The sequence below is a fragment of the Cryptomeria japonica genome, chromosome 2 (genome assembly GCF_030272615.1).
Source record: "Cryptomeria japonica chromosome 2, Sugi_1.0, whole genome shotgun sequence".
Lineage (NCBI taxonomy): Eukaryota > Viridiplantae > Streptophyta > Pinopsida > Cupressales > Cupressaceae > Cryptomeria > Cryptomeria japonica.
The window spans coordinates 607,002,540-607,023,329 of NC_081406.1; the positions used below are offsets into that span (position 1 = coordinate 607,002,540).

Below are 20,790 nucleotides of genomic sequence, written 5' to 3' on the forward strand. Positions count from 1 at the left end.
AAACCCATAGTTAGCGATACCAACCTAAAAGGGGAAAATCTTGAGGTTTTAAAAGAGAGGGTGTTAAAGGGAATTGACAAATCTTTTGGTGTGGAGATTTTGAGTAGCGGTCTCATAGAAGCGACAACTTTTCCCCCAGCCACTCCCTGCCCAGAATTGATTCAGGAATGTATCGCTAGATATGACCCAGTCTCTGAGACCATTAGGAGAGACAATGGTGAAACCCTTCTTTCCATAAATCATGAAGTAATTTCCTCCATCTTCAAGATACCTGATTACCAGTTCTCCAAATTTTCCCCTGCTCAGTCAATCACCGAATTCAACGCGAATAGAACCGGACACCGTAACAACGTAGCAAAATTTTGGTTGAAGGTTCCTCAAAGAGGTGGTTCTAGATTACCCAAGAATCCTAATAAGAATCACATGTTACCTCACATTCATGATGTTATGCTTTTGTTGCACCGAGCCAAAGGGTCTGCTAAAGCTTACAGCTTCGACGACTGGATTTATTGCTATGTGTAGCTGGTTTTAGAAGGGAAGTAGTATCTTGATTGGGCTGAATTGATTGCTGATTCAATGAGGGAACAATTGCGTATGGCTAAACAGTTCAAACAGAACTTCTTTATGTCTTCATATCTCTTGTATTGTTTGGTGTGTGTTAAGGAGTTAGTTGGAATACCAAAACAGCTCACTGAGGAGGATGTTCTCGTATATGAGTTCTATCCCATGCTGCAAAAGGATAAGGCCTTGCAGGATTTTAGAAGGGTGCATAATGCTTTTCTGGGTGACTTGTGCCATGAATTGAAGAATATGAAAGACAAAAGAATCTCCGAGGATGTGCAGACATTGATAAAGAGGTTTGGCAATTTCTATATCCAGTTTCCATACTTCTGTTATATAAGGATAGGTGGCTTTGAAGATGAACCCTTCAAGCTCCCTCACTTTTGTTCATATTGCTTTGTTTTGGCGGAGATATGTAGGCAGTAGACCTTTGTAATAAAAAAGGAACAACCAAGGGATAAGTGGGAGAGTCATTTTCCCATCCAATTAGGTGTGTTGTCTTGCAGTTCGATGTCCGACGCTTTGAGTATTGGAGCAGATCTCAGGAATTTCAATTTTTCCCTGTATCCTGAAAGGAAAGGTTTTGATAATAAGGGTTTTTCCCAAAGTCTTGATCTAATGCCATACCTCCCAATGCCGCAATTAGAAGACTTTTGGGAAGATTGTAGCGATGAGCTTGAGGTTTTTAAAAAGGGAAATATGAGGATGGTGTTAGAACAAGTTGTTTCATTACAAGTGAAGCTGGACATTAAAGGGCTCGAAGAGGACTATCTAGAGCTATTCGAACTAGGATACTTAGCCCGTGCACAAATTGAAATGCCTCCAATCAACTGGGATGAGGAGGAGAAAGATGATATATAGTTAAGGACCAAAGGAGTTTTGGAGAGGACCGCGGCGTGGGTTGGCAGGAAGAAAGTAGCGAAATTAGGCGTTAAGTCTAATTTTGTGAGAAGTAATGAGGTCCCTATATGTTCACCAAAGAGTCTTTCTAACAATGCTTCTATGCCTGTTCATGCAGGTAAAGATAAAAAGCCGCCCCAGCTTAGACATAGGTCTAATTCAGCTTTGGATTTCTGTACCCCTCGACATACCCGATCCCAAAGTGCTGCTGAAAGAAAGATGGATCAAGCAAAGGATACAGGGCTGAAAGATATGATTCTTGATGCCCAAATATTTGAAGTTGAGGACCTGGATAGCAATGTTGCTAATGCCCTAGATTCTCATACGGTGACTGTGGCTATGACACCACCTTCCAAAGCGATCGAAGGAACAACCAGTTCTAGTGCAACTCCTAGTGGTTGACCACTTCAGTGAACAAAAAGCAAAATTTTCTTCTTGTGACTATTCTAATTCAAGAAATGGTCTTTAAGTACACAGAGAAGGGCCCCAAGCCAAAAAGGTTCAAAACCACCGCCTGCCTAGACAATGATGAAGGAACTAGAAAATGGGTCGCTGAAATCGCCTCATACAAACCCAAGGATGAAAAAAAGGAAGCTAGCCCTGATGATTTTGAGATCACAAAGGTGGAGTTGGGAAATATGAGTAGGGACTTAGACAATCATTTCTTCCAGGTATTGGAAAAAAAAATGCTCACTAGATCGGAGAAGGATGGGTGGGAAAACAGAGAGCTAAAGCGACACATAAATATTCTTGCCCAGTTCATCGACAACATTGGTTGCTTTGGGGCACTCCCTATATCTCATGCTACAGAGAACTTCAACCCAACTTCACCAAAAAATAAAAAGTTAATGAGCTAGGTTCAACGGGCCAAGAGTATTGCAGAAACTGTGGAGAAATGGATTGAGGGAATAGTCAAGGATGGGGAGAAGTATATCACTGACTCCCAGAAGTTATGCGATGAGATACAAAGTTTGGTCGCCAAAGTTCAAAATCAGCTTGTGCCATGGGAGAAAGAGGAACACAAATGACAGAATGTCTTGCCTTTGTTCACCAAAATAGAAGAATATGGGGTTACCAGGTTTCTGACGGAACACTCAATCAAACTAGTAGCGAATGAATGTCAACTCTTTGTGCTGAAGAAAACCATAATGTGGCGAGTGCTTACCTTCAAGTTTGTGATCTCTGATGCTAAGATCTCTGTTTATGAGCTCCAGGATCTCCAGTGTAGTATAGTTAATGACAACAAGGTGGTTACCCCTGACCATGATTGGCAATTGGGGATTTGCGGGTTGAACACATAGGATGCAATCATGGCTTTCTGGATAAATATGGAGAAAATCAAAGCCAAGGGTAATTTCACTCTAGAAGATATAACAAAGGTGGCTAGGATTGAGTCTATGACCTTCATTGGAAATGATCCGTTATCGAAACATGCTGAAAAGATGGTGAAGCATCGGTGGAATAAGGAAGTAGCGAAGGCAAAGCTTAGTGCGATGAAGGTTCCGAACCAATCTATTATCCAGGAGCTCATAACTGCCCACAACGCCCACGAAAGCGGAGATGATGATGGTGATGGGAAAGCGACATAATGCATTGATCCAAGCCCAGTTTCTTTTATTTATGTAATTTCTCATGTTTATGCAAATACTTCGAGACATCTGTCCCAAAATACATCTTGTTGGTTTCATAACTGTTTTGGGGGAGGTCGAGTTTTGAGGGAGACCTCCCCTGTTCTAAAAACTATAAATTATAGAACGATAGATAAAATAGGGGTTAGATTTGGTGACAAATTTTGGTTATTTTTTTTTGTTTTCCCTCGGTCTTGTAAAGTTTCTGTTTTGTAGAAGGAAGAATCAGACTTTTAAATTTGGAATGGAAAAGGATTTATAGATGTATTATCGTGCCTTTGTCGCATAAGAATATACATATACAAAGATCATACTATTTTTGGGAGAAGAAAAATCTGTGGGTTTTGAATTTGTGTAGACACATATCTTTGCATATGCTTATCTAATCAAATAACAGTAATGACCTTTTTATTGTAGAAAATTATTATGTTTTTGGTGCTCCTTCCTTTGAGTGTTTGTTTTTAAGAAAATATTTGTGTTTGAGAATAGATTCGGTTTCTCTTATCTATTCGTTTCTTAATGGAATCGTGGGAATGGTGTTCTGAACTTTGATTCAGTTACTTCCATCTCTTGCATTGAAAAGATTGGAAAGATGGTTTTTCTCAGAAATGTGTGTGAAATATTGGCCTCTCATCCAAGAATGAAGTAGGCAGCCTTACATGCTTTTAGGTTAAAAGCTACTACTCAAATAAAATTAATTAGATTATTCCTTGAATAACTAAAATAGGGAGTTGTACCTATGGAAAATTCAGAGGGAAGTGGTTTATATAACACTTACCCAACTGTTTAGTTGAACACTTGTCTTTAAAAGAAGGCGACAAAGTTTAAAATTGATCATTTTAAGAAAGGACAAATCTGTTCACTAACAGGATTTTTGGCGACTTTGCTGGGCATAAAATGACAAAACAAGTAGAACATTCAATAGACCATCATGCTTTGAGTTTGAAAGAGTTGTATTTGAAAATAACAAATAATACTCACAGGCTTGCCTTGCCTAAAATGGATTCCCAAGGTACACGAATATTGTTGGGTTTAAAGGAGTTGTTGAAGACTTGAGAACCCAAGAGGTAACAACACTGGATTCTCGTCCTTTTACCAGATCACAAAGGAGGGAGGGAATAATTGATAATTGTTTTGAAGAATTGCAAGGGTTGACATTTGCCACAAACTTTACTCCCAAAAGAAATGCTAAAAGTAGGCCTTCCTCTCCTGTCACAATTACTCCTATACCTTCTTCTTCAAACCCTTGGCAAGCACTAACACTTACTGGAGTTCAAGCTCCTCCTCTAGTAACCATTTATCCTGTGTTCATTATGGCCCAACCTTGGGGTGCCGCTATTGGACCTCTTTCTCTCGGAGCTCATAATCCACGTCCAAAAGGGGCGAGGGATGTCCTACCTAAATATAATGGAGATGGAAAAGTCTTAGTTGAAGAGCACTTGAATTCTTTTAATGTAGCCACTGGGATTCTGGCAGTCCAATATGAAGATGTGTCTGTTAGGCTTTTTTCTCAAACTCTTACTGTGGGGGCAGCTGATTGGTTCAATCATCTGCGAGCAGGATCCATAAACCAGTTGTTCAACGACTTGTCAATGATATGATTGCTTTGAAGAGGTAGATACCAAAGCTTGGAAATTCCTATCCACGGCCTTATCAGGATATAAGCAGAAAAACTCCAAATCAGTATAACTATGGATGATCATTGCAATTTCCTGCTGCTCCACAAAGATTGCAAATAGAGGCACCTCCTGACAAGGGTGTCATGTGTTCATTCCATCTTACCATAGATCGGGATGGGGGTTCTTGTCCTGATATGATAAGAATTGTTCAAATGCAAAACACAAAGGATGAATTAGGTGAGTTCACTGAAGCAGAGAAAATTCAAGAGGTACCTGGTGACTCTGGATCATTCTACCTCGAATATGAGTCAGATTCGGAAAAAGGTAGTAATATTTTGGTAACCCTTGAAGATCCTGCATGTGCGATCCTAACAAGGAATCAACGAACTTCCCAGTCTTCTCCTTTTGTGAACCCTTCTGGAGGTAATTTCAAAGGTAAAGATCTCCCAAATAATAGCTTTTCCTCTCATTCAAAGACTCCTGAGGTTAGGATTTTGCAAAGGAGTCATGAAGATAACAATAGCTCTTTTTCTTCCTCCTCCTTTGACATCATTGAATTTTGTAAAGCTTCTACTGTTCAACTTTCCACTACTGAGTATTTGAAACTGAACCCAAAAGAACTAGATAAGCTGGTCAAATATGTTAAAGGAGACTCTTCTTCGGAGTCCTTGGTGCATGGATGTGTGGAGAATAGTGATTTGATTGCTGCTGAAAAATCTTTATCTATCCCGTGCTCATTAGCTAACTTGACTGATCCCTGTGCTTTTCATGATGCTAAAAATGGGCTTGAGGTTGAGGTTCTAAAACTTGAACCTTTCTACACATCCCTTCTCCTGAATGGTCAAAAGCTTAGCAATTGCATAATAGATTTAGGGGCATCAGACAACGTAATGCCTTCACCCATTGCTAGGTCTTTAGGTTTAACTCTCACGAAAACATTTGGGAGATGCATTTCGATGGATGGGAAACAGGTTCCTCTTATTGGACAGGTAAAAGACGTCCAGGCAGTGCTAGCAGCATGCCTTGATAAAAGAGTAAAATTGACTATCCTGGTTGTTGACATTCCCACAAGTTACGAGATGCTCTTGAGTAGAACTTTTTGTAAGGACCTTGGAGGTGAAATCAAGATGGACTGGTCTAAAGCTATTATTCCTCTTGGAAAATAGAAAATCAAGCTTGAACTTGAGCCGAAAAATAAGTACACTGTTTTTCCTTCGGATAACCCTAAAGCCCAGATTTTGTTTCAAGAATGCGAGTTTGGAAACTATCTCATCCTTGCACCTGGCGAAAGGAAACTTGAAGAAGCAGTTGACGAACTTGGTGGGTTGTGGTAGATGGAATTTGATGGAAGTTGCGCCAACTCTAGCTCTGGAGTAGGGGTAGTTTTGCTGTCACCTAATGGTAATATTTTTCCTTTTTCTTTCAAGATCAATTTTAAGAATACTAATAATACTGCAGAGTATGAGGCATTATTATTAGGATTAAATGAGGCCAGATGTAAAGGTATCAAATTGCTCAAAGTTAAAGGTGATGCAGAGTTGATTGTCAGATAGGTGAGGAATGTCTATACAGTTAAGAATGATAGATTGAGACATTATAGAAATAGGGTTTGGGATGAGTTAGAATTCTTTGATGCTTTCTTGATTGAAGCCATACCGAGGGATCAAAACAGTAGGGCAGATTCATTGGTCGTTTCAGCTTCACTTTTGTTACCACATCCAGACTTTAAGGATAATTCATATAGGATTGAAATGATTTATAGGCCTAGTGTCCTTGATAATGTAAATCATTGGCAAGTATTTGATGCAGATGCTTAGATCAAAGATTTTCTGGAATGTGTTCAGTCATTCTCCCAATCATATTTTGAAGGTTCTAAAAATAACTGCAAGGAGTTTAGTCCAGACCCGGATGTTGATCCCACAAATAGTTTTATTCAGCTCAAAGGCAACACAATTCCAAAAGGGCTAGTGACTTTGGAGAGGTTTTTCACCAGAGATGATGCGTTCATAGGCAAGAAAGTCCCCAAGGATGATGGGAAAGGAAGTTGCAAGAAAATAAATCTGGGCGATGAGTCCAACCCAAAAGAAGTAACAATTGGCAAGTGTTGTTCTCTGGAGGAAAAATGAATACTTGGCACACTACTTAAATAATACATTAATGTTTTTCCTTGGTCCTATGATGATTTGAAGGAGTTTAGAGATGGGCATTTTTAGCATCAGATTCTGTTGAAGCCAGGCGTCTCTCCTTTCAGACAAAAATTGAGAAATTTCAACCCCATAATGGTGGATGCAATTTTTAAAGAGGTTGATAAAATGCTTAAGGCCAGAATCATATATCCAATTCATCACTCTACATGGGTAGCCAACATTGTGCTCGTAAGGAAGAAGAATGGGGAGATTCGTATTTGTGTGGATTTCCATAATTTGAATCAGGCAAGTTTGAAGGACAACTACGCTTTACCCAATATGGATCACATTCTGCAAACGGTATCCGGGTCAGAGATGATGTCGATGTTAGACAGTTTTTTTGGTTACAATCAAATTAGTGTTGTAGAGCATGAACAACTCAAGATGACATTCATCACTCCGTGGGGAACATTCGCATATAATTGTATGCCTTTCGGTTTAATAAATGCCGGAGCCACCTTTCAAAGAGCTATGGATTCCTCTTTTAATGATTTTTGGGATAGAATTATTGTTGTTTACCTGGATGACCTGACGATATTTTCTAAAGAGAGGAAGAACCATCTCAAGGATCTGAGGGAAGTTCTGCAGTGTTGTCGAGAGCATGGAATCTCCCTAAACCCAAAGAAATCAATCTTCTGTGTCACAAAGGGCAAATTGCTAGGACATATTTTTTCAAAGGAAGGAGTCAAGATTGATCTTGAGAGAGTTAATGCAATTCAACATCTCATTTTACCTTCAAACCGAACTAGAGTAAGGTCTTTCTTTGGTCAAGTGAATTTCTTAAGGAGATTCATTCCGGAGTTTGCAGAAACTACAAAACACATCATCAGCTTGTTGAGTGAACAACATCCTTTCAAATGGACTGAAGAGGCCAAAGAAGCTTTTGAAAGAATCAAAGGTTTAGTTGCAAATGCGCCTACTCTCATTAACCTAGATTTCACAAAGGACTTCATTTTGTATTGCTATGCATCAGAACATACGATGTCTGGAATACTATTACAGATGGATGAATCTGGGGCCGAAGCACCTATAGCGTTCATGAGTATTCCACTCAAGAAGCATGAGATTAAATATTCACTCTTGGAGAAACACGCCTTTGCTGTAGTCAAGGTTGTGAAACAGTTTTGGTATTACATTCTGCACTCTCACTCTTTGGTTTTTGTTCTAGACTCCGCGATGAAAAGCATTTTAACTCAACAAGAGGTCGGACTCAATAAAAGAGCAACTTGGGTAACAAAAATTCAAGAATATGATTTAGATATTTGCCCTATGAAGATAGTCAAAGGACAAGGCTTGTGCAGGTTAATAGCAGAAAATGAGATGGAAACAGAAGCATAATTACCATTAACTCTTTTTGTTGGACTGCAGGATACCTAGTTCTCTGATGTGGTCTATTATTTGACTTATGGTAGCTGCCCAAGTCATTTGTCAGCAAAAGAACAAAGGAATCTTAAGTTAAAGGCTGCTAAGCATGTAATTTAGCGGGATGTTTTGTACAAGAAAGGTTTGGATGGAACATACTTAAGGTGTGTAGATAAACCTCAACAACAAAAACTTCTGGAGATTTACCATGGTGAAGCCTGTGGGGGGCACTTCTCATCATCCGTCACTGCTTTCAAAATTTTGAGGAATTATTTTTATTGGCCGGACATGTTTAAGGATGCATATATTTATGTTAAGGAGTGTGAGAAATGCCAACTCTTTTTTGGGAAGCCACATTTAGCGGCTCTACCTTTAAGGCCTGTGATAGTAGATGAACCTTTCAAATAGTGGGGCATTGATTTCATTGGGCTGATAAACCCTCATTCCAGTGTTGGTCATATGTACATTTTGACAACAACTGACTACTTTACCAAGTGGGTGGAAGCCATTCCCACTAAAAAGGCAAACATAGAGGTTGTGTGTAACTTTCTCAAAGATTACATCCTAGTTCGTTTCGGGGTTCCTCAAAAGATTGTTGCAGATAACGCATCATATTTCTCTTCCGAGGAGTTAACTATGTTTTTCTATGAGCATCAGATTACTCTCTCGCATTCCTCTGATTACTTTTCACAGGGTAATGGACTAGCAGAATCCAACAACAAGAACCTGATAGCTATCATGAAAAAGTTGGTTGATGAAAGTGCTCAAAATTGGCATAAGAAGGTATACGAAGCTTTGTGGGCAGACAGAACCACGCCCAAGAGGGCCATTGGAATGACACCTTTTGAGCTTGTGTATGGGGTCGACGCAAAACTTTCTTTACCTCTAGAATTATCAGCAGCCAAGCTGCAGACAGTAGTGGAAGACTCTTTCTTTCATAATGCTTTGGAGAAAAGAGTTATGTACCTGATGAAGTTGGAAGAAGAGAGGGAGATGCTGGTGGACAAAATCATGGAGCATCAGAGCAGAGTGAAGAGGATTTTTGACATGAGAGCTCGGCCAAGAGGTTTCCTAATAGGAGATGAAGTGCTATTATGGGATAAAAGGAAAGAGCCAAAGGGTGCTCACGACAAGTTTGATTCATTATGGAAAGGCCCTTTCAAGATTTGCGAAGTGGTGGGACAAAATGCTTTTAGACTCAACTACTCTAATGGAACGGTTATGCCCTATACCTACAATGGGCAAGATCTCAAACTCTACAAATTGTAAGTCCTGTGGTCAAGAGTTTCTGTATATAGTAGCTTAGGTGTTTGTTTAGTTGTGGGTCTCCTTTTCCTTTCCCCTATTTTCTTTTTGGGTCATGCGAAACTAGAGATAAGGAGTTCTTTGCATTTTCCTTCGCAAAATACAATCCCTAGTCAGAGCCGATGTTACTGCATCATTTATTCCTCATGACAAGAGCGAGTCATCCTATAAAAATTCCATTCAGAGTCCTTGTCTTTCTTTTAACACCTCGGTTCAAGCCCTTAGTATGTTTGTAAATCGTCTTTCAATAAAAAATGCTGAGTTTTAGTAATTGGTTGAACTCTGTGAACACGTTGAACCATCTTGAATCGAGTTCAATAGGTTCATTTAGGTTCCACAGGTTCCTAGGTGTTTAGGGAGGTTTTCATACTAACATTTTCTTTAAGTGTCTTGCAATGACTCTTTAAAGGTTTCTTGTTCGGTAATGTGTTACATCATCTCTCTTCGGGCGTTGAACTCATTGAACCAAGTTCAAGAGTTTCAAACGTGTTCAACATGTTCAACATAGCACAAATGGTCAGTAGCTTGGCATAATTAATATTCTCGGCAAAAATTTTCCCTGAGCGCGGTGTACACCTTGAACTACTTGAACTCTAATGAAGTCTGTTCAGGATGTTCATATGTGTACGAAGTTGGTGGGTCCTGCGAGTTAAATGATTTGATGGTGCATTCATTGCCAAATATGAGGAAGGTGAACCATGTCTTAAGTGACGTCAATCCTTGGCTTTTCAAAGTAAGTAATCATTTCGGGAACTGGCGATTACTTAAAAAATGCCGCCATACATTCAATGCATGCGTGCGATGTCCAATCCACAAAATTAACACACTCAGACTGACAATTGGAATTATTTCATTTAATGATTTCGTATCATTGCCCTCACTATAAGGTATGAAGGATTATTAGTGCTCTGCATCTTGTTCCTCGCTGTTGCGGTTTTGTTTTTCCTGGATAGGAGTCTTGTTTGCTGCTAGTCCTCGTCTGGTTGTTCAACTGTGAAGGTGAGTCCTTTTCTTGTTCTCTCCAGTAGTTTTTACTTGCATTTTCTCTCTCATAGAAAGGTTTGCTGCAACCAATTAAGGATTATTGCTTTGAATTATGAAGTCCACACTGCATTTGTTTGGGAATGTTTTTAGCCTTGCATGTACTGAACCCATAGTTAGCGATATCGACCTAAAAGGGGAAAATCTTGAGGTTTTAAAAGAGAGGGTGTTCAAGGGAATTGACAAATCTTTTGGTGTGGAGATTTTGAGTAGCAGTCTCATAGAAGTGACAACTTTTCCCCTAGCCACTCCCTGCCCAGAATTGATTCAGGAATGTATCGCTAGATACGACCTAGTCTCTGAGACCATTATGAGAGACAATGGTGAAACCCTTCTTGCCATAAATCATGAAGTAATTTCCTTAGTCTTCAAGATACCTGATTACCAGTTCTCCAAATTTTCCCCTGCTCAGTCAATCACCGAGTTCAACGCGGACAGAACCGGACACCATAACAACGTAGCAAAATTTTGGTTGAAGGTTCCTCAAAGAGGTGGTTCTAGATTACCCAAGAATCCTAATAAGAATCACATGTTACCTCACATTCATGATTTTATGCTTTTGTTGCACCGGGCCAGAGGGTTTGCTGAAGCTTATAGCTTCAATGACTCAATTTATTGCTATGTGCAGCTGGTTTTAGAAGGGAAGCAGTATCTTGATTGGGCTGAATTGATTGTTGATTCAATGAGGGAACAATTGAGTATGGCTAAATAGTTCAAACAGAACTTCTTTATGTCTTCGTATCTCTTGTATTGTTTGGCATGTGTTAAGGAGTTAGTTGGAATACCAAAACAGCTCACTAAGGAGGATGTTCCCGTATATGAGTTCTATCCCATGTTGCAAAAGGATAAGGCCTTGCAGGATTTCAGAAGGGTGCACAATGCTTTTCTGGGCGACTTGTGCCATGAATTGAAGAATATGAAAGACAAAATAATCTCCGAGGATGCGCAGACATTGATAAAGAGGTTTGGCAGTTTCTATATCCAGTTTCCATGCTTTTGTTATATAAGGATAGGTGGCTTTGAAGAGGAGCCCTTCAAGCTCCCTCACTTTTGTTCAGATTGCTTTGTTTTGGCGGAGATATGTAGGCAGTTGACCTCTGTAATAAAAAAGGCACAACCTAGGGATAAGTGGGAGGGTCATTTTCCCATCCAATTGGGCATGTTGTCCTACAGTTCGATGTTCGATGCTTTGAGTATTGGAGCAGATCTCAGGAATTTCAATTTTTCTCTGTATCCTGAAAGGAAAGGTTTTGATAATAAGGGCTTTTCCCAAAGTCTTGGTCTAATGCCATACCTCCCAATGCCGCAATTAGAAGACTTCTCAGAAGATTGTAGTGATGAGCTTGAGGTTTTTAAAAAGGGAAATATGAGGATGGTGTTAGAACAAGTTGTTTCATTACAAGTGAAGCTGGACATTAAAGGGCTCGAAGAGGACTATCTAGATCTATTCGAACCAGGATACTTAGCCTGTGTAGAAATTGAAATGCCTCCAATCGACCGGGATGAGGAGGAGAAAGATGATATATAGTTAAGGACCAAAGGAGTTTTGGAGAGGACCGCGGCGTGGGTTGCCAGGAAGAAAGCAGTGAAATTAGGCGTTAAGTCTAATTCTGCGAGAAGTAATGAGGTCCCTATACATTCACCAAAGCGTCTTTCTAACAATGCTTCTATGCCTGTTTATGTAGGTAAAGATAAAAAGCCGCCCTAGCTTAGACATAGGTCTAATTCAGCTTTGGATTTCTGTATCCCTCGACATACCTGGTCCTGAAGTGCTGCTCAAAGAAAGATGGATCAAGAAAAGGATACAGGGCTGAAAGATATGATTCTTGATGCCCAAATATTTGAAGTTGAGGACCTGGATAGCGATGTTGCTAATGCCCTAGATTCTCATACGGTGACTATGGCTATGACACCACCTTCCAAAGCGATCGAAGGAACAACCAGTTCTAGTGCAACTCCTAGTGGTTGACCACTTTAGTGAATAGAAAGCAGAATTTTCTTCCCATGACTATTCCAATTCAAGAAATGGTCATTAAGTACACAGAGAAGGGCCCCAAGCCAAAAAGGTTCAAAATTGCCGCCCGCTTGGACAATGATGAAGGAACTGGAAAATGGGTCCCTGAAATAACCTCATACAAACCCAAGGATGAAAACAAGGAAGCTAGCCCTAATGATTTTGAGATCACAAAGGTGGAGCTGGGAAATATGAGTAGGGACTTAGACAATCATTTCTTCCAGGTATCAGCAAAGAAAATGCTCACCAGATCAGAGAAGGATGGGTGGGAAAAGAGAGAGCTAAAGCAACACATAAATATTTTTTCCCAGTTCATTGACAACATCGGTTGTTTTGGGGCACTCCCTATATCTCATGCTATAGAGAACTTTGACCCAACTTCACCAGAAAATAAAAAGTTAATGAGCCGGGTTCAACGGGCCAAGAGTATTGTAGAAGCCATGGAGAAATGGATTGAGGGAATAGTCAAGGACGGGGAGAAGTATATCATTGACTCCTGGAAGTTATGTGACGAGATACAAAGTCTTATCCGAAGTTCAAAATCAGCTTGTGCCGTGGGAGAAAGAGGAACACAAATGGCAGAATATCTTGCCTTTGTTTGCCAAAATAGAAGAATATGGGGTTACCAGGTTTCTGACGGAACACTCAATCAAACTGGTAGTGGATGAATGTTAGCTCTTTGTGCTGAAGAAAACCATAATGTGGCGGGTGCTTACCTTCAAGTCTATGATCTCCGATGCTAAGACCTCTGTTTATGAGCTCTAGGATCTCTAGTGCAGTATAGTTAATGACAACAAAGTGGTTAACCTTGACCATGATTGGCAATTGAGGATTTGCGAGTTGAACACACAGGATGAAATCAGGGCTTTCTGGATAAATATGGAGAAAATCAAAGCCAAGGGTATTTTTACTCTGGAAGATATAACAAAGGTGGCTACGATTGAGTCTATGACCTTCATTGGAAATGATCAATTACCGAAACATGCTGAAAAGATGGTGAAGCACCGATGGAATAAGGAAGCGACGAAGGCAAAGCTCAATGCGATGAAGGTTCCGAACCAATCTATTATCTAGGAGCTCACAACTACCCATGACGCCATGAAAGCGGAGAGGATGATGGTGATGGGAAAGAGACATAATGCATTGATCCAAGCCCAGTTTCTTTTATTTATATAATTTCTCATGTTTATGCAAATACTTCAGGACATCTGTCCCAAAATACATCTTGTTGGTTTCATAACTGTTTTGGGGGAGGTCGAGTTTTGAGGGAGACCTCCCCTATTCTAAAAACTATAAATTATAGAAAGATAGATAGAATAGGGGTTAGATTTGGTGACAAATTTTGGTTAGTTTTTTTTGTTTTCCCTTGGTCTTGTAAAGTTTCTGTTTTGTAGAAGGAAGAATCAGACTTTTAAATCTAGAATGGAAAAGGATTTATAGATGTATTATCGTGCCTTTGTCACATAAGAATATATATATACAAAGATCATACTATTTTTGGGAGAAGAAAAATTTGTGGGTTTTGAATCTGTGTAGACACATATCTTTGCATATGCTTATCTAATCAAATAACAGTAATGACCTTTCTATTGCAAAAAATTATTATGTTTCTGGTGCTCCTTCCTTTGAGTGTTTGTTTTTAAGAAAATATTTGTGTTTGAGAATAGATTCGATTTCTCTTATCTGTTCATTTCTTATTGGAATCGTGGGAATGGTGTTCTGAACTTTGATTTAGTTACTTCCATCTCTTGCATTGAAAAGATTGGAAAGATGGTTTTTCTCAGAAATGTGTGTGAAATATTGGCCTCTCATCCAAGAATGAAGTAGGCAGCCTTACATGCTTTCAGGTTAAAAGCTACTACTCAAATAAAATTAATTAGATTATTCCTTGAATAACTGAAATAGGGAGCTGTACCTATGGAAAATTCAGAGGGAAGTGGTTTTTATAACACTTACCCAACTGTTTAGTTAAACACTTGTCTTTAAAAGAAGGCGTCAGAGTTTAAAATTGATCATTTTAATAAAGGACAAATCTGTTCACTAATAGGTCTGCATATGGATTTGTAATCCGATTGAGTTGACTCATTGTTAAACTTTTCATGTTGCATGTTATGCGATGTTTTGGCCGACATGGAATTGATTTAATCTGGTGTTGAAGACATATAAGACCGATTTGTATGAGCATTTTGTAGATGGATTTTGATGTATGAATATTGTATGCGTGTTGGTGCGTAGTTTCAGATGCGCTATCTATGGAATGGTGCTTCGGTATATGATAGAGAAACAAAACATAGCAATGAGACATAACAGTGAAGTCAGTCACTTTGTGCTTAATCGAAATTGTATTTTGGCATATGTAGATGCGACTTATTAGTTCAGACATTCTCTCTATCATTTTATAATCATTTGTAGGATAGTGAGTCCTTCAGGGTTGTAGCCATTTTTTGTAACCGAGTAGTGAGCTCTAGGTAGTGTGCCTGAATGCATGTGCATTCCCCTCTTTTAATATTATTATAATCCTCATCATAGTATTATAATATTGTGGGTCTCAATCTTACCATATTTTTTTCCTTTATGAGTTTCCATGTAAAAATTTCGGTGCTATGGTTTTGTGCTTGTTTGCATTTAGTTTCTGCACTTTGCTTTTATTCATTTAAGAATCAATTTAAGAAAGTTGTTAATTGTACAACACTGATTCACCCCCCCTCTTAGTGTTCATTGATTCCAACACATATGTATTTAATAGATACCTTTAGTTGGAAAAGTTTTCACCTAAATCTAATTTAGCTAGAACATATCTAGCTAGAACATATATGTATGACCAAAAAGAACTTTTATTGGAAATGCTTAAATTCATTGGTGTTGATGAGTTGGTATAAAGTGAGATAGATCTTTGAACTTTAATTATAATAATAATGTAGAAGGAAAGTGCAACTTGAATAGAAATCTATTTGAAGGGTAGCGCTTTTAGATGTGGAAATAGAAGGTGACTCATAGAAAATTTTCAATATATTTAATAAACACAATTATTTAAATTAGAAACTAAAATATATTTAAGAAAAAGATTTGGAATAGGAGGATTATTTTGTAGGACTATGACATTGTATTGCTATAAGTCTCAAAATATAGTGGCACACTAGAGAGATAACCAAGGTGTAATTCCATTGGAATTCAAATTAATTGAAAGTAACAAGGACAAAGAATTGAATGGGTTAAAATCTGTAATTAAGGAGGATTACAAATTGGTTATTTTTTTTTTTAATACATAAACTACCGGTATGGCCAGTCCCCATATATTGATCAAGAAATTAGTTATAGAAAATATTAAATTGAATGGGAAGAAAGGAGGATTTCCCAATCAGTGAATCTATTTATACGAGAAATTAAATGACAAATCCTACGGCCTATATTTGACATAATATCTTTGACAGTTTATATTTTACATTGAAGAACAAAAATTCCTTGCCATCCAAAATTCTGTCAAATATACTATACTAACTATGGACCAAACAAAAAATTATTTAGCATTAACATTTCTTTGATACGACACAAAACTATAGCACAATTATATTGCTAAAAAATAACACAGAGCATCTATGTTCTAACCTTCCTCTTCCACATCCATATTGTCCGATTCATCAAGAATTTTATCAACCACCTTAGTTGTATTAATCGGTTGCTCTAGACCTTCTCAATGGATGCAAGTCGAAATCTAGTGGACTACTAGGTTTACCACCATGTTAGTCCACTTGAAAAGAAAATTGAGACCTCTATCTACCATCTCTTTGTTTTCTTGATATTCGTCTTCATCATCCATTAAGATGATTGAGTTTTGGAACATCTTCATCCTTTTTATCAAAATGTTTGGGTAATGGGATCCATAAATTATCAAGATTTCTAAGAATATCACCTAGGCCTCCAAAAAATTGGTTCTTAAAAATTTATTTAATTAGCTTTTTGGCTACAGGATTGCTCAAACCTCTATTTAGTGAAATGTCTAGGAACATTGACGAGATATCAGAATTAACTCGATACATATGATCTGCCATTACGAAATACTCCCCAAGCACTGATTTGATCACATATAACACAAGCATGTGCTTATACCTTAGTATTGTGCAAAACCTCTTATCTATTATTTCACCTAGGAAGGTCATCTGCCTTCTGGAAGTCAATAGCCTAAGTGGTGTCTCCATTTGAGATGTTCTTCTAGATTTTCTTCTCAGGAGAGATTTCTTGTATGATAGAGGCCTTGTGAATACTTCCACGATTTTCATTGTATTTGATAATTGATTCACATCAACCATAAATATCGCAATTTCTAGCGGTAGGGTTGTCATATCAAGAATGAAGCATTAAATTAGTTAGATGGAATTCATCATGATTTTCTGTACTCCCAAACTTCAAATAATTACCTTGCCACCTTACGATAATCAAGCTAGCTATCAAATATAGCGAGTAATCACATGTATTAACTTCTGTCAAAACTCCTCCAAACTGGCATCGCTAAACTCAACTATCTCAATACTATAAGCTAGTCTTTTCCCTGACACCTGCAGTTTCAAAAAGGTAGGTGACTAATCACTTCACTTATTATTTTAACTTCTTACAACTACAACTAGCAGTTGCTGGAGTAGTGCCTACAACGGTTCACTGATAGGTGATCCTGAATGTGTGGGATGACTATACAGAGTGGAATGCACAAAGAACACTAATAATTTTGCAACTAAATGTAGCAGCAGATAAGAAATCGAACATTATATGCGAACATAATTTGGAAACACTATTGTAGGTAATGGTTTTAATTATATTGTATAAATCTGTTACAAGAAGATGCTGAATATATCTGGAAACTCTTATTAAGAGTGAACTATCTGATGTGTAATCATTAACAAGAAAGTGTATAGGAGACATTAAAAGGCTTATAGACAGTGAAATAGTTGTGAAGAATGAATCCTACAAGGGGGAAGTAACGAAACAAAGTGAGTAAAAGTGTGCAATAAATTGTATATAAAAAGTGTAGATGATAGATTGAGAAAAATTGAATATTTTAACTTGTAGAGGAAAGGCTTAGTTTAATGTTGCTTACCTTGGGTGAAACGACTCTATTTTGTAGAGGAAATGATTGTGGAATTAGAGAGCCGAAGTGATGTAAGAGTCATTTATGAAATTCTGGAAATCGAAAGCAAGAACATAACTTAGAAACTCTGATAAACGCTAAAAGTTTTATAGTAGTGTGGAAGAGATAATCCAAAATGAGAAGTAAATATACTTAAATGTAATGTTACCTGTTGGGTCTTTTAGTTGCAATGTATATACGGATCGGCTCCAATCTGTTTGTTTAGCGCCTCTATGTAATAGAAAACAGAGCAGCTCAAACAACATCGACAAGTCATTCTATAAGCTTATACAGAACATGGTTGGATGTGAATTAAATAGTAAGGAATATACATTTACTATTTGCAGAGATTACAGCAATTGATAGAAGATCTTTAGAACATAAAAAGTTCAAAATTCTACGTACCTAATTTTTCTCTGACCAAAACTCAGTTACCCAATTGTAGGAAAACTGCAATGATGAACTTTTTCTATTAAACTAAAAGAGTTGGTCCTGCATTGCAAAGGGTGGCATTAGAATAAAACAATTTGATACATTGCAAAAAGAATTAGAATTAAGAGGATAGAAATAAATAGAATTGGTCACTTTTTAAATGGAAGCAAAAGAAAGCATAAGTACCTTTTTTTTTTGTGGACAGTTATTTGTGCGAGACAAAGGACATAAATAACAAGCTTTTGTAAAGTTATGAGTCCTAGATATGGCCAATTTTTAAAAAGTGAATTCAAAGTACAAATGAGTATGTAAAATTGTGAAGCGAAGAATCAAATGCTGTTAAACCAGATGCAAAGAACAGTAAAGAGTGGAGAGTGAGCTAAACATACTTGGTAGAGTTGGATCATTGTTTTATAAGCCTATCTTAGTAGAATGAGCATAGCAGAGAAGACAATAGAAAACAACAAAAGATGTATTCAATGACAACCAAGCTTAATGTGAAAGAGGTATGCAAAGTTAGTGTTAATTTATGTAAAAGTGTTTCTGAAAAAAATGGAAATAAAATATAGTATGAGCTGTACTTACAAGAGCTGGCAGCAAAATGGTAATTACTAATTTATTATGATAACTGTTAAGTTTTTCTCTGTGGAGGGTGAGAGAACAATTCTTTAAATTTGATTTGAGAGTTTAGGAGAGAAACTTTGAAAATCTCTAAATACCTAAGCATGTCTTGGTAACAGTATAAAGGAAGGTGACAAAGAAGGTGGAAGCTATTATAAAGTGGTTTGGTTAATGAAACATTTGTGTTGAAGAAAATGAATAAAACAAAGAGAAAAGTAATGAAAAACGATGTAAACAAAACATAAAAGAATAAAAAATGAGCATTGTCTACCTTTTTAGTGTTTGTATTCTGTTCAAAAGGTAAGTGCTCCAATAGTGTGTATAGCATAGGAGAGAAGAGCTACGTAGCTTGTCTCCCTAATAACAAGCAAAGCAGTTAGAGATCATTGGCGAGACATTGTAGAGAGTGGAATTCGGGGATGAATTGTCACAGGGGGGTGAGTGAAAGAGTAGTAAACACATGAAATGTTTGAAGGAGCATTTAGAAGTAGAAAAGACATCAATTAATATAGCCTGCAAAAGTGAAGCAACAACATAATTGCATCGAAGACAAGTTTAATATTGCAAAAGAGTAGAAAATTACTGATGTAGAAATGCTACATTATTAGAACAACATTGATTGTAAACAAAGAGTGTAGTTTTTGAAATTGAGGAGGTGAAAGAGAGCCTGAATTGATAACAATGCTTAGGTAGTGAACATATAGGCAAATACAAGAAGATTAGTGATGTTATAGGTTTGAATCCGGTTACCTGCTGTGCTTTTGAGTTGCACTGTGTATATGAAGCAGCTCCAATGTAATCATGGTGTAACTCAGTTACTTAGTGTAGGAAAATGTAATGATGGACACTTTGTATTAAATTATATCTTATAGGTGAAAAGAACAGTAAACTAAAAATCATTAAACCAGAATGGATAGCCTGATAGAAGTAGATAGATATACCTTTTTTAGGGGTGCAATGGCAGAAGTGGGCGGTGGAATCGTTAAATGTGAAATGAGAATGCAAAGAGAAGGCAACATACAAAATTGTTGGCATACCTGATAATGTGAGGCAAAGGTTGAACGTTGTTGTGTGTAGAAATTACAGGTGGAGGAAGAAAAGCCTTTAATGGGGGTGTATGTATGAACAACAAGTAGTGAAACAATAGGTAAAATGGGCCCTGCAAGAAAAGAAGTGACTTTATTTATCAAATGCATCCTAAAAATGAAGAGAGTGTAGAAATTTAAAAGGAAAAGGGTGGAGTGCAAGAGAAAGTGTGGAGTGACATACCTGATGTTGTTGCTGATTAGAGTTGTTGGCTGGGGGGTGATGTAGAAATCTGATTGGAGAGAGCAGCCAATCTGTTTTCTTCTTTCTTTCTAATAGTTGTATAAGCATTGCTTTGTAATTTTGAGTACCTTTCAAAAGTGAAAGGCGGGTCTATTCTTAGATCATGAAGAGATTTCACTCGTGACAGTGCAGTGAAGGTCAACCCTTGTTTTTCAGCCTTTTCAATATCGACTGTTGCTTGGTCCAAAGTGAGGCCTTGGGATTTGTGAATAGTAAGAGCCCAAGCCATTGCAAGGGGGAGTTGAGTACGGCTACCTCGAGTAATAGGTGGTATAGGGACAAACTTTGGATTTGCATTGTCCCAATGAGGTCCAGTATAATTTTTGAACTCAACGACCACATACTTTGCTAAGTCAGGAGGTTTAGAATCTGTATCATAGATAATTGATTTGATTTGTCCTAATGATCCATTGACCAAACCAGCTTGTATCCATAGATTAGCAATTAACATTATTTGTTTATTCATGGAGAGGAGTATTTATGAAGGGAGCTGCTCATCATTATCATATGCAATGTTCGTTTGCCTTGGAACTTGGGTGAGACATCGTGCAATAGGCAAGTGCAATTTTTTTAGCATTTTAGTATTGTGGTGTTTGGTTGATGCATTTGTTGCAAATAAATGAATTGAACTATCAAAGTGCTTGTTATGATCAACAGGTAGTTTAGTAGAGGA

The 20,790-nt window shown here is 37.8% G+C and overlaps 1 protein-coding gene across 1 annotated transcript; it reads right to left on the minus strand.

Moving 5' to 3' along the window:
• Positions 1 to 20,073: 20,073 nt before the first annotated feature.
• LOC131867850 (uncharacterized) lies at positions 20,074 to 20,568 on the minus strand. The gene has a single exon (XM_059215547.1). The coding sequence runs from the start codon at positions 20,566 to 20,568 to the stop codon at positions 20,074 to 20,076; it is 495 nt and encodes a 164-aa protein (XP_059071530.1).
• Positions 20,569 to 20,790: the final 222 nt, after the last annotated feature.

Coding starts and splice junctions, on each gene's coding strand:
- LOC131867850 (XM_059215547.1), bottom strand. CDS start 20,568: ATGTTAATTGCTAATCTATGGATACAAGCTGGTTTGGTCAATGGATCA.